Here is a 14,115-nt window from a genome sequence, read left to right as displayed (position 1 = left end):
ATTATTATTATTATCGTCATTTTAATTTCTTTTACCTTTTATTTTTTCTAAAATATTTTGAATTTTTTTTTGTTTTATTTTTTTTTATGAGAATTTTTTAATTTTTTTTTTTTATGTTTGCATGATATATTACACATAGCATATATTTTTTATTTTTGTAAAAAAACAAAAAAAAAAAAAAAAAAAAAAAATACAAATATTTTTAATTTATGAATACGTTACACTTGAAAAGATAAAATTATCATAAATATAATTTTCTTTATATTAAATATTTAAATTATATATATATATATATATATACATATATATATATATATGTATATATATNATTTTTTTTTTTTTTTAAAAAAAAAAAAAAAAAAAAAAAAAAAAAATACAAATATTTTTAATTTATGAATACGTTACACTTGAAAAGATAAAATTATCATAAATATAATTTTCTTTATATTAAATATTTAAATTATATATATATATATATATATACATATATATATATATATGTATATATATTTTTTTAAAATGGGTAACAAAATATCTGAAAGCAAACATAGACAAAATATTTTATATAAAAATATAAAAAATAAAATAAAACAAAAAAATGATATTGATATTAAAAGTAATCTATATATATGTAAGTTAAATGAAAAAAATTTACATAACATTAATAATGAAATTTTTGAATTATTTAACACATATGAAGAAAACGAAACAGAGAAAGAAACCAAAGACAATAAAGAAAATAAAAATAAATATGTAAAAATAAAATTTAAAAAAGAGAAAGATATAGAGAAAGAACAGAATGAAAATATTTATAAAAAGAAAACTGATAATATAGAAGATAACATAATTAAAAAAAATAAGGAAAAGCAGGATGAAGAAGAAAAACATCTAAAAGATATAAGTGAACAAAAAAAAACTAATGAAAATCCTAAAAAAAATTTTGAGTTAGATTACGGATATTTTTATAATGTAGAAGAAAAAAATAATCATAATAAATTTTTAAAGAAAAAAAAATTATTAAAACATATGGGAAAAATAAAAAACGAAAAAGATCAAAAATTAAAAAACACAGAAACAGCTGAAATTGTACTATTAAAAACAACAGATAGTTTGAACAAAAATATTAAAAGTAATGAAATAAATTATAATAATAATGAAAATATTTTTTTTAATGAGGAAAAAAATAACACTACTATAATTAAAAATTCACATATGGATAATAAAGAATTTTTTAAGTCATCCTTTAAATGTATTGAATTAAAACTATTACCTGATGACTCATATACTAGAAATATAAAAGGCAATACTCCGGAGATAAATAATAGTAATAATATACAAATAAAAGATAATAAGAAAAAAATTAATAAAGTTTTAAATAAATTTTTAAATATATTTAAGGAAAAAAAAATTTTGCAGAATGTATTATCATTTTTAAACTGTAAAGATTTATTATCATTTCAAAAAACATGTTCCATTATCTATATCTATGTCAGCGATTTTTTAGATTATATATGTTTAAATATTTATTATAATTTTAAAAAAATATATGATTTATATTTTACACCAATTAATTTCTTTTATAAATATGAATATCTTTATACTGATAAACCATCTTTTAGGCTAGATTGCATATTAATTTCAAAAGTTAATAAAAATAAAAAAAATAAAAAAAAATATATATTTATTATTCAGTTAAAATTAAAAAATTATATATTATTTTTCGCACATTTTTTTTTTTTAATAATTTGTTATTATTTATAGATAAAAAAAGGATGTATAGGTTACAATAATAGATTTGGTTATAAATACAATTATATATATGATAAAAGGAAAAGTAACTACTATGTTTACTTTAATTTTAATGTCTTAAAAAAAAATTCATCAAGAACTATTGAGATACATAAGGATATTTCATATAATAATGGTGATGATATAAATGTCTCTCATATAATAAATAATGATGTTTGTTCAAATGATTATATATGCATACCAATAAATTTATATAATTGCATTGGAAATGTTGATTTTAATTCTATAAATTTTATATCAAACAGATTAAGTAAATATATAATTTATAATAACCAGTTAGATGATCAATTATGGTATAATAAGGAGGAATATGAAATTTTAATAAAAGAAAATAACTTAATTACTTTTGAATCTTTACTGCCACACCTAAAACATATCAGCACAATATATTCTGGAATAGATGTAACTGTTATGAAATCCATATATAAAGCTGTTCAACCTGGTATTAATATATTTATAAATTTGTTCATTTCATTATTTATATATATATTTTTATTAATTTTCTCTTTTTTTTTTTTTTTTTTTTTTTTTTACATTAGGAAAACTAGGTAAAAAAAGTTATAATTTATGGGGTAACTATTTTATAATAGCAAGCAAATATGATCCTGTTTTTACTTTTTTAAAAAGAGAAGGTTTGCAACATGATTATATTTATCATAATTTTTATTTAAGAGTTGGTGATTCTGTCGTTTTTTATTTAATTAAAGGAGGAAATAATATTTAAAATTATATATTTTATAATACTTGGTTTTTTTTTTTCTTGAAGTTTCTTTTTTTTTTTTTTTTTTTTTTGCTTTATTTTTAATTCTATTTTTATTTTTTTTTATTTTTTATTGCCTTTATTTTTACATTATTTTAATTTATATTTTTTTTATTATCTTTTCAATGGAATTTTTTTTTGTTGTTTACGTGTTTTTTTTTTTTTTTTTTTATTTTTGTTTCATTTTTAAACATTTGTCTGAATATATATTTAATTAATAAACAAAAAGCCTAAAGAATCTTTTTGAATGTTTTTATTTTGATTTAAAAAAAGTTGTAAATTCCGATCATACATAAAATAATCAAATATATGCTGTTCACTTCTGTTATTCTTTTTTCTTATCCCTTCTACACTATTAAAAAATATCAATTTTTGTGTAGTATTTAGAATGTGAAAATAGTTGAAGCATATAATAATAAGACTTTTATATAGGTCATAAAATTTTAAATTAAAAAAGTATAAAAAATGAAGGAAAATAAGAATATCATTAATGTTAAAAGGAATATTTTTATTAACTTCTTCATTCTTTTTATGGTTGATATCTATATTATCACTCTTCTGAAACAATTTTTCGAAATCGATAATTTTATAATTTAATAAAAAAAAAAATTTGTTAATTATGTTTACATCAATAATACCTTTTTTTAAAAAACATGTGCAAATAAAAGAAATCTCTTTAATATCAAAATATGAAAAAATATTTTTATTATTTATAAAGATATTTATAAACATATTAAAGGAATTCATATATGATCTCAAAATATATAGCTTTAAGAATGGCAATCTCAGTAAATAGCATATAAGAAAAAAGTAATTTTTTAATAATTTATTGGTTAAATATTGAATTTTATTTTCATAAAATATATTATCTTCAAACAACATAAAATTATAAGTGTATTTTTGATCATACAGGAAGTCTAATATATTGTAACTTTTTTCATTTTCTTTATTTTCATTTACCACACTATTCTGTAGAGATATAATTTTTTTATTTATGAAATTATATATATCTTGTTCATATAAATTCATACTTTTTATGTAATTGGTTAATATATTTTCAATGTTATTGTTTAATTTTTTGTTATAATAATAGTTTGTTTTTTGCATAAACACAAGAAGGATTAAAAAATTATTTGACAAAATATTATTATCTTTTATAAAATAATTTATTAATGTATTGACAAAATCTTTTATATAATAATTCTTTTCATATAACTCTTTATCATGAATAAACATAGTTAATACCTCTTTTAACTCAAAAGAAATTGCATCTTTTTTTTTTTTTTTTACCTCATTTTTTATTTGCATTAATAAATTACTTTTTAATTTTAAGCCTATATACTTCCTTTCTTTCATCTTAATATTCTTTTTTTCATTTTTAATATTCATATTAATAAATTTAACGCTATCTTTTGATATCATTTTTTCATACTTTTCCATATCTACATCCTGCAAATTTTCTAAAATATTTTCAGATTCAGTTTCTTCTACTTTTCTCAAAAAATTTTCTTTCTTTTCATATTTTACGTTTTCGTTTTTATACATTTCATTAAAATTTTCATTTTTTATGTAACTATTATCAAAATTTTCGTTATTTTCCTTTCTTTCTATATTTATGTTATTCTCATTGTTAAAACTATTTTTCTTAGTATCGTTGTTACTATTAAATTCATTAGTTAAATCCTTTTCCTTCTTTTCTTCATAAACTCTTTTGACTATATATTCTTGTAAAATATTATTTTTTTCAAAATAATGTTTATCAACATTAATTAATTTTATTTTATAAAGTAATGGCAAATTATTAATTGCTGTGTATAAATTATTGTATGGATAAAAAAATAAATTAGAAATGGAATATGTAAAAGAGTTATTAATTTGATAATAATAAATTTCAAAAACACTCAATATATTTTTAATTATATGCATATCTTTATAATTTATTTTGCAAATTAAATAAAATAGTATAAATAAATCCTCATAACCAAAACAGTAATCGTTAAATTTTTTCATCAACTCAAGAAACTTTTTTTTTTCATTATTATATATATAAAAAGTACACAAATGAGTAAAATATTTACTGTTATTTACATAATTACTAATATGCTTATTTATTATATGTTTTAAATTATCATTAAATGTTTTGTTATTTATAATGTCTTCCACCTTTTGCGCATTTATAAAATTTTCTTCATCTAAATTTTGCTTCTTTATAAGAGTGTCCTCATTTAATTGTTGGTTACTTTTATCCAAAAACAATATATTTCTTATTTCATTTTGATCAATGATCTTATATATTTTTTGTTCTATATAAAAATATTCAAATATAACTTTATTAACTTGATTTATTTGATGGGTATTGAAAAAAAATCTTTTTTCTATATTTAAAAATCTTTTTAGAAAGAATTTATTCTTCATATTTAAAAATTCCCTCCATATAAAAAATATGTGTACTTTTTTATTCTTTTTATAGTTTTAGTAATTATTCATTTTTTCTTTAAAAAAAAAAAGAAATAATAATACAAAATGAAATTTATGAAAATTTTTATTCTAAATTAAAAATAACAAAAAATAAATTGCCAACCTCGCTATATATGAAGAAAACTGTTTTCTTTTGTTAATATTAAAAAAGAAACCTAAATTATCAAAAGGCATTCTTTTTGTTTAATCTTTTCGTTATTCTCAATTTTTATTAATTTTTTTAAATAGAGAATACAATTTGTGTGAATTTATAAACTAAGCATTCGTATATGGATTAAAAAGGAGAAAGGGGGTATATAATGAAAAAAAAAAATTTAGATGAAAATATGCATCCTATTAAAATGTTCAATAAAATTTTGCTAATTTAAAAAATATTAAAAAAAAAAAAAAAAAAAAAATATATATATATATATATATATAAATATATATACAAATATATAAATAAAAAGTATTTCATATATTTTATATAAAATGATAATTTACTATACATAAATAGTAATATATATATGTTTTTTATTAAAAAAATAAAGAATTTTTTTTTATTAAAAAATTAATTATGAATGAAGAAACATTAAAAAATTTTTTTCATTTAAAAGAAGTAAATGATAAATTCATAATAGATTTAAACACAAGAAAAAAACAATTTTCTTATAATGAATTATATATCGAAATAGAAAAATTACTAAATTTTTTTGAAAGCATAGGTATAAAGTATGGAGAAGAGATTTCTATCATTTTATATAATAGTATTGAATTTGTTCTAACATTTTTAAGCATAAACTTTAATGGTAATATTTGCTTGCCTTTAAATACCAATTTGAAAAAAGAAGAATATAAAAAGTTTATTGTGAATAATTGCAAGTATATAATTATACATGATTATGATGAAAATGATGAAAATTATTATGACATTAAAAAAAAGCATAGCTATTTCAAAAATGTTTGTGAATATATAAAAGAGATTTCTGAAGAATATCATATTGGTTTGATAAAAATAAAAAAAAATAAAAATAATCCATACTTTACCTACTCATATATTTCAAATGAAAAAAAAATAATAAATAATAAAGAGTATTTTAAAAGAAAAGATCTTGATAATATAAATTATGAAAAAAAAGATGTTTGTCTACATTTGCACACATCAGGAACTACGAGTAAAGTAAAAATAGTTCAATTAACAAATAATAATATAAAAACAACTATAAAAAATATTCTGAATTCTTATAATATAAATAAAGATGATAACACAATAGTAATAATGCCATTATATCATGTTCATGGATTAATTGGTGTGTTATTACCCATTTTATTTTCAAAAGGAAATATCTTATTTCAAAAAGGTCATTCATTTAGTGCTTCTGAATTTTGGTCAAATATAGTGGAATATAATATAACGTATTTTTCTGCAATACCAACAATATTAAAAATATTATTAATTCGTTATAATAATGATTATTTTTTAAAAGAAAGTAATAATAGGAATAAGATAAAGCACAAATTAAGATTTATTAGGACTTCTAGCTCTTATTTAGAAGAAAAGGTAGAAAAAGAAATAGAAGAGAAATTTGAAACTACTGTTTTACAAGCATATGGAATGACTGAAGCTTGCCATCAAGTTAGTTCAAACAAATTTATAAATCATATAAATAACAGAGAAATTCATAAAAAATATAAAAGTGTTGGAATACCAAATGTAGGAGTTATAATATATGATGAAAAGAAAAAAAGAATATGTAACTATAATGAATTAGGAGAAATATGTATCAATGGAAAAAATATTATGTATGGCTATAAAGAAAAAAGAGATAATGAAAATATATTTATATATGTAAATACTATACAAGAAAAAAAAGATTACATGATAAATAATAAATTCTTAGAAGTTTCGGAAAGCGTTTCTTTTTTTAAAACGGGGGATATTGGCTATATAGACAAGGAAAATTTTCTTTTTATTTGTGGTAGAATTAAGGATATAATAAATAGAGGAGGAGAAAAAATACTTCCTAATGAGATTGATGACGTTTTAAAAAATAATCATTTAGTAAGGGACTGTTTAACTTTTTCATCAAAAGATGATGTATATGGAGAAATTATTAATACAGCCGTTATTTTAAACGAGAATAACATTTTTAATAATGAAAATTATGATAGTTTAGTTGATATTAATAATGGACAAAATATTCCCATAAATAATTATATTAAAAGTAAAAATAAAAAAAATATTGATACTGCAGAAGATAATTTAGATGATAAATATGATGTTAAAGAATCCATAAACTTAAATTTAACTTATTACAAATATGAAGAGACATTAAAAAATTATATGAAAACTTATTTGGCAGATTTTAAAATTCCAAAAAATATATATTTTGTTAATAATTTTCAAAAAACGCCTACAGGGAAAATTTCTCGAAAAAATATTTCTGAATGTGTAGAAGAACTAAAAAAAACAGAAATAAATATCTTTGATATAATCGCTTTAATTTTTAAAAAATATGAAATAGATTATATATATGGTTTATATGGATTGCCAATAAATAAAATAATTTACAGTTTTATTAAAAATAACATTTACTTTGTAAGTTTCAGAAATGAAATAAATGCCGCTTTAAGCTGTAATTATGTAAACTTTTTTGATTTAGATAAAAAAAAAAAAAAAGTAGGAATTTTATTAACATGTTCAGGTCCAGCATTTATAAATACGTTAAGTGGCTTATATAATGCAAAAATTAATAATTTTCCAATGATATTAATATGTTTCGAAAATTTTATAGATGATAAATTAAGTTTATTTGAAAAATACTATAACTTTCAATATTTTCCTCATCTAGAATTTTTAAAAAAAGCAAAAGAGATATGTTATGAATGCTTTCATGTAGATTCATTGGAGTCTTTTACGTCACAATTTTATAACTGCATAAGTACCTCTATTAAAAATAAGTCACCAGTGTATTTAAATATTGATTACAAGTTAATTGAAAAAAAGATACCAGTTGAGAGAGCTAGTGAAATACTAAAATTAAATGATAATTATACATTAACATACTTCGATTATAAATCATATATATCTTCATTTAATGAGGAGAAAATATTATTTAAAAAGTTAGTTGATCATTTTTGTAGAATATATCATTCTAATAAAAAAGGAGTTATCTTTTTAGGTATTAATTGCCATTATGGTATAAAATATGTTTTAAAAATATCAAAACTTTTAAAATTACCTATATATACAAATACTTTAGCAAAATCTTTTATTAAAGAAAACTATATATATAATGCCAATCAGTGTAAATCATATCTTTTCAAAAATATTGATTTTTGTTTTGCTATTGGTTCAGTTTTTAATTTTTATTTTAATTTTGGAAAATTTGAGAATTGTAAAGAGGAAAATATGTTGTGTATTGATTTAAATAATGATACATACGAAGAAAATAAAATATCAATTTCTCATTATTTTTTTTATGATTTATATTTTGTTTTGAAAAAATTATATTTTGCTATAAAGAATGTCATTGTCGTAGATATTAACTTACGGGAAAAATGGATTACAAATTTAAATGAAGCAAAAAAAAAGAGTATAGAAAAATTATCTTTTTCAATAGTAAAATATTTAGAAGATGAAAAATTTACAATGGAACAAGCATTACTTATTATCAGACACATATTGATTAATTATTTTTTTTTTATAAATGATATTTCTCCTACATATAAAAAGTATTTCATTAACTATTTAAGGCATGTTGACATTAAAAATATGGAAGATTTTATTAATTTTGTGGATGAAAAAAATAATGAACATAAAATTGTTAACAATGTAAGCAAAGATAATAATATAAATTCTTTAGAAATAGACAATGAAGTTCCTGAAAGTGATTGTGATCTAAGTGATAGCAGTTTAGATGATGAAGATTATGGAAAAAAAAAAAAAAAAAAAAATTATAAATTTTTAAATAAAGAAATAAAAAATAGATTAATAATTACCAATGAAGGATCAATAACCTTATTATTAGGGATATTATATTTACCGAATTTTGGACCATTTAATTATGTTATACCTCAAATAAATGGCATGATGGGAATATCAATGAATGCATGTATTACATCAGCATTAAATAATCCTAATAATATAACTTTTTCTATTTTAGGAGATTCATCTTTTGGATTTTCTTCAAATGAAATTGAAACAATTTGTAGATTAAAACTAAAGATTGTTTTAATAATTTTTAATAATAATGGAATATATGGTAACAGAGAATATCAAACAGAAAAAACAAACATTGATGATACTGATTTCTATATGCAAAACCCCTCTTCCTTATACTTTCATAGTAAATATGAGAATTATATAGTTTCACATGGTGGATATGGCTATTATGTTGATAATAGAAAGGAATTTATTAAACAAATGAAACATATAACAAGTAATGATTTTAATAATTTTCCAGTTTTACTAAATGTAATTATTGAAGATACAGGATTCGTAAATTTTCATATAGACAAATATATACAATAAATATTTTTATTTATTAAAAAAAAAAAAAAAAAAAAAAAAAAATGTTACTATATGTTAATATATACAAAGAAGAAGAAATATTTATTTATATATTTCTTATAAATTTCTTACATAATCTTATTTTATTAAAAAAAAAATAATTATTTTTTGTTCTTTTTTTGTGAAGTTTTATGTAAATACATTTAAATTATAAATTATTAGAATTTTTAATTAATATATACCATAATTGTCCTTACATAGTATTTCTTAAACTGATGTTTGTTCCTTTTAAATGAAATATTATAGCATTCAACTTTTATATAAATATATTTTCTTGAAAACATTAAGAAATAAATTTTTATTAAATCAGTAATTGTTAATAATAAAAATATTAATTTAAAATAGTCAAAGCAATTTTTTCTTACTACTATTAATATAATTTTTCCTTATTAAATTATTAAGATGCTTTTTATTAAAGTGGCTATTTTATGCTATTTTTTTTTTTAGATTTTTTATATATTTTGAATTTTTTATTTATTTCATTATCATTTTATTTTTGTAATTCTACATACAAATTTTTATTTTTTTTTCCTTTAATAATAAAATTAATAAAATATCTTGATATTATTTTTGCTACTACTATTAAAATTTATTTAAGCATTATAGGATTTTACAATTTATTTTTATCATTAATTGTAATCATTTTTCATCACTTTTCAATTTCTATATAAATAAAAAAAATGCTACATTCAATTAATACAAATTAAAAAATATACATAAATTGTAGATATCTTTCATGCCTAATGTCATGAGTTATTATTTACTTTTTATATTAAATAAAACTAAAATTATAGTATAAAATTTTGAGAAAAAAATATAAATTTAAACATTTTATTATTCTATAAAAATATATATGAAATAATTCTTTTAGAAATATTTTTTTATAAAATGTCTTTATTCTATTATTAAAATTATTAAAAGAAAATCAAGTAAAATAAAAGAAAAATATAATAAAATATAAAAAAATTAAAGTATATATTGCTAACATATAGAAAAAGAAAATAGAAAAAAAAAGATTAATAATAATTTATTTACACTTTTATATATGTTCCTATTAATTCCTCTTTAATAATGGAACACATAATTATATGAGCGGATATTATATTTCTTATTTTTGAAAGTATAAGAAGATTATCTTCAAAATATATTTATTTTTTTTTTTTTTATATTAGAAATACACAATTAAAATACTTAAAATTTTTTTTTACTCTAATTTTTCGTGCATGAAATTGTTTTTTTTTTTTTTTTTTTTTTTTTAATATAACAAAATGCAATATAGTAAAAATGTAATTTCACAAAATGTAATTCTTCTATGAATATTTTTTTAATAAATTCCCATTGTTATTTTTATAACAATTTCTTTTACGAAGATTTTTTTTTAAAAAGGTTTATTTATATTATATTTTTTCATTTTATAAATTATAAACTTATTATGTATATATATTTTTTTTCGTTTATATATGATTTATTTCATTTTTTTTTTTTTTTTTTAATAATAGCATTTAAAAATAAATAAAAAAAAAAGAATTATTTTTTATGATTGAAACACATTATAATATTAAAATTTTATATTACAGAATAGGATTTAATAATAAATAATACTAAAGTGTTACTTAAAAAAATAAAATTATATGTATGATATAATCAATTTATCTTTTTTTTTTTTTTTTTTTTTATTTTTAAATAATTTATAACTTAAATAATTATAGTTCTACTTTCTCATTTATATATATATATATATATATATATATATATATATATATATATATATATATATATTTTTATACATATAATATATATATACTCATTTAATATATATATATATATTTATATATATATTTCTGATGAGTCATAATGGAAAATAGTTCTGATTTTAAAGCTTTACCTGATGAAAATAATGGTGAAAATAAAGTAGTAAAAAAAAAAAACTTAAGTAGGCTTATAGTAGAAGAGGCAACAAATGATGATAACTCAGTGGTTGCTTTAAACACAAAAAGAATGGAAGAATTAAAATTTTTTAGAGGGGATACAATTTTAATAAAAGGAAAAAAAAGGCATTCAACTATTTGTATTATTTTAAATGATAATGATTTAGATGAAGGAAAAATAAGAATCAATAAAGTTGCAAGAAAAAACTTGAGAGTATGCTTAGGAGGTAAATAAAAAAAAAAAAAAAATTAAAATTTTATTCGTATAATTTTTATTTTATTATTATTATTGATTTTTTCTGCATGTGTTTTAATGAAAACATATTTCATTATTTATGCTATATTTCTTGAATATATATATATATTTTTTTCTATTTATATATATATTTTTTATATTATATATGCATATGTTAATTTTTTTATATTTTTTAGATGTTGTATATGTGAAACCTTGTCCTGAAATTCCATATGGAAAGAAGATTCAAGTGTTACCTATAGATGATACAATAGAAGGATTGGCAAAAGATACTTTATTTGAAATATTTTTAAAACCTTATTTTAATGAATCATATAGACCTGTTAAAAAAGGGGATTTATTTTTAGTGAGAGGAGGATTTATGTCTGTCGAATTTAAAGTTGTTGAAGTGGATCCTGATGATTATTGTATTGTTTCACCTGATACAGTAATATATTATGAAGGAGATCCTATAAAAAGAGATGATGAAGAAAAATTAGATGAAATCGGTTATGATGATATAGGAGGTTGTAAAAAGCAGTTAGCTCAAATTAGAGAAATGATTGAATTGCCATTAAGACATCCAGGTTTATTTAAAACTTTGGGGGTTAAACCACCTAGGGGTGTATTATTATATGGTCCCCCAGGTAGTGGAAAAACTTGCATAGCAAGAGCAGTAGCAAATGAAACGGGAGCCTTTTTTTTTTTAATAAACGGTCCAGAAGTTATGAGTAAAATGGCTGGAGAAGCTGAAGCTAATTTAAGAAGAGCTTTTGAAGAAGCAGAAAAAAATTCTCCTGCTATTATATTTATTGATGAAATTGATTCAATTGCACCAAAAAGAGAAAAAACAAATGGAGAAGTAGAAAGAAGAGTGGTTTCTCAATTACTAACATTAATGGATGGTATAAAAAGTAGAGGGCAAGTTGTTGTTATTGCAGCAACAAATAGACAAAATTCCATTGATCCTGCATTAAGAAGATTCGGAAGATTTGATAGAGAAATTGATATTGGAGTACCAGATGATAATGGAAGATTTGAAATATTAAGAATACACACAAAAAATATGAAATTATCACCTGACGTGAAATTAGAAGAATTAGCTAGCAATACACATGGTTTTGTTGGAGCTGACTTAGCACAATTATGTACAGAAGCTGCATTAACATGTATACGTGAAAAAATGGATGTAATTGATTTAGAAGATGAAATTATTGATAAAGAAGTTTTAGAAAGTATGTGTGTAACACAAGATCATTTTAACATGGCATTAGGAACATGTAACCCCTCTTCTCTAAGGGAAACTGTTGTAGAAGTTCCCAATGTAAAATGGGATGATATTGGAGGTTTAGATGAAGTGAAAAATACCTTAAGAGAAATGATATTGTATCCAATTGATCATCCTGATAAATTTGAAAAATTTGGAATGTCTCCATCTAGGGGTGTTTTGTTTTATGGGCCTCCAGGATGTGGAAAAACATTACTAGCTAAAGCAGTAGCTTCTGAATGTTCAGCTAATTTTGTTTCAATTAAAGGTCCTGAATTATTAACAATGTGGTTTGGTGAATCTGAAGCTAACGTTAGAGAAGTTTTTGATAAAGCAAGGGCAGCTGCACCCTGTGTTCTATTTTTTGATGAATTAGATTCTATAGGAACACAAAGAGGAACAACTTTAGGAGATGGTAGCGGTGCAGGAGATCGTGTTATGAATCAATTGTTAACAGAAATAGATGGCGTAGGTCCAAAAAAAAATCTTTTCTTTATCGGTGCAACTAACAGACCTGAATTATTAGATGAAGCTTTACTAAGACCAGGAAGATTAGACCAATTAATTTATATTCCATTACCAGACTTAGCTGCGAGAATTTCTATATTAAATGCTATATTAAGAAAATGCCCTGTTGCAGATAATGTTCCTATTGATTTTTTAGCTCAAAAAACTGCAGGATTTAGTGGTGCTGATTTAGCAGAATTATGCCAAAGAGCAGCAAGAGCTGCCATTAGAGATGCTATAGATGCAGAAGAAATGAATAAAAAGTCAAAATTACAATTAAATCCAAATGAAAATCAAAACAATGAAAATAAAAATAATGAAAACCAAAATCAAGATAATGAAGAAAATGCGGTAAAATATGAAATTACTAGACATCATTTTAAAGAAGGGTTAGCTGGGGCAAGAAGAAGTGTTTCACAAGCTGATTTAATTAAATATGATAATTTCCGCTTAAAATTTGATCCCTTATATAAAACAAAAACTGGTGGAGCAAATGAAGACTTTATCATTGATTGGCCAGATGAAGAAAATAATGAAGAACCTCAAGATTATAATGTAGATGATGACTTATATTCTTAA

The 14,115-nt window shown here is 19.6% G+C and overlaps 4 protein-coding genes across 4 annotated transcripts; 3 read left to right on the top strand and 1 right to left on the bottom strand.

Moving 5' to 3' along the window:
- Positions 1 to 519: 519 nt before the first annotated feature.
- Positions 520 to 2,533, top strand: PGAL8A_00148100 (conserved Plasmodium protein, unknown function; the record flags this gene model as incomplete). The annotated part of the gene is made up of 3 exons (XM_028675025.1): positions 520 to 1,644; positions 1,762 to 2,251; positions 2,349 to 2,533. The coding sequence occupies 3 exons, from the start codon at positions 520 to 522 to the stop codon at positions 2,531 to 2,533; spliced, it is 1,800 nt and encodes a 599-aa protein (XP_028526597.1).
- Positions 2,534 to 2,779: 246 nt separating this feature from the next.
- On the bottom strand, positions 2,780 to 4,984 carry PGAL8A_00148000 (conserved Plasmodium protein, unknown function; the record flags this gene model as incomplete). The annotated part of the gene is made up of 1 exon (XM_028675024.1): positions 2,780 to 4,984. One exon carries the CDS (start codon positions 4,982 to 4,984, stop codon positions 2,780 to 2,782), a length of 2,205 nt encoding a protein of 734 aa, XP_028526596.1.
- A 619-nt stretch (positions 4,985 to 5,603) lies between these two features.
- On the top strand, positions 5,604 to 9,560 carry ACS12 (acyl-CoA synthetase, putative; the record flags this gene model as incomplete). The annotated part of the gene is made up of 1 exon (XM_028675022.1): positions 5,604 to 9,560. One exon carries the CDS (start codon positions 5,604 to 5,606, stop codon positions 9,558 to 9,560), a length of 3,957 nt encoding a protein of 1,318 aa, XP_028526595.1.
- Positions 9,561 to 11,453: 1,893 nt separating this feature from the next.
- On the top strand, positions 11,454 to 14,115 carry PGAL8A_00147800 (cell division cycle protein 48 homologue, putative; the record flags this gene model as incomplete). Its single annotated transcript, XM_028675021.1, has 2 exons — positions 11,454 to 11,754; positions 11,960 to 14,115. 2 exons carry the CDS (start codon positions 11,454 to 11,456, stop codon positions 14,113 to 14,115), a joined length of 2,457 nt encoding a protein of 818 aa, XP_028526594.1.

The sequence above is a fragment of the Plasmodium gallinaceum genome, assembly GCF_900005855.1.
Source record: "Plasmodium gallinaceum strain 8A genome assembly, contig: PGAL8A_v1_65, whole genome shotgun sequence".
NCBI classification, from domain to species: domain Eukaryota; phylum Apicomplexa; class Aconoidasida; order Haemosporida; family Plasmodiidae; genus Plasmodium; species Plasmodium gallinaceum.
The sequence above is the reverse complement of the archived record's forward strand: the minus strand, read 5'-3'. Positions and strand labels throughout refer to the sequence as shown.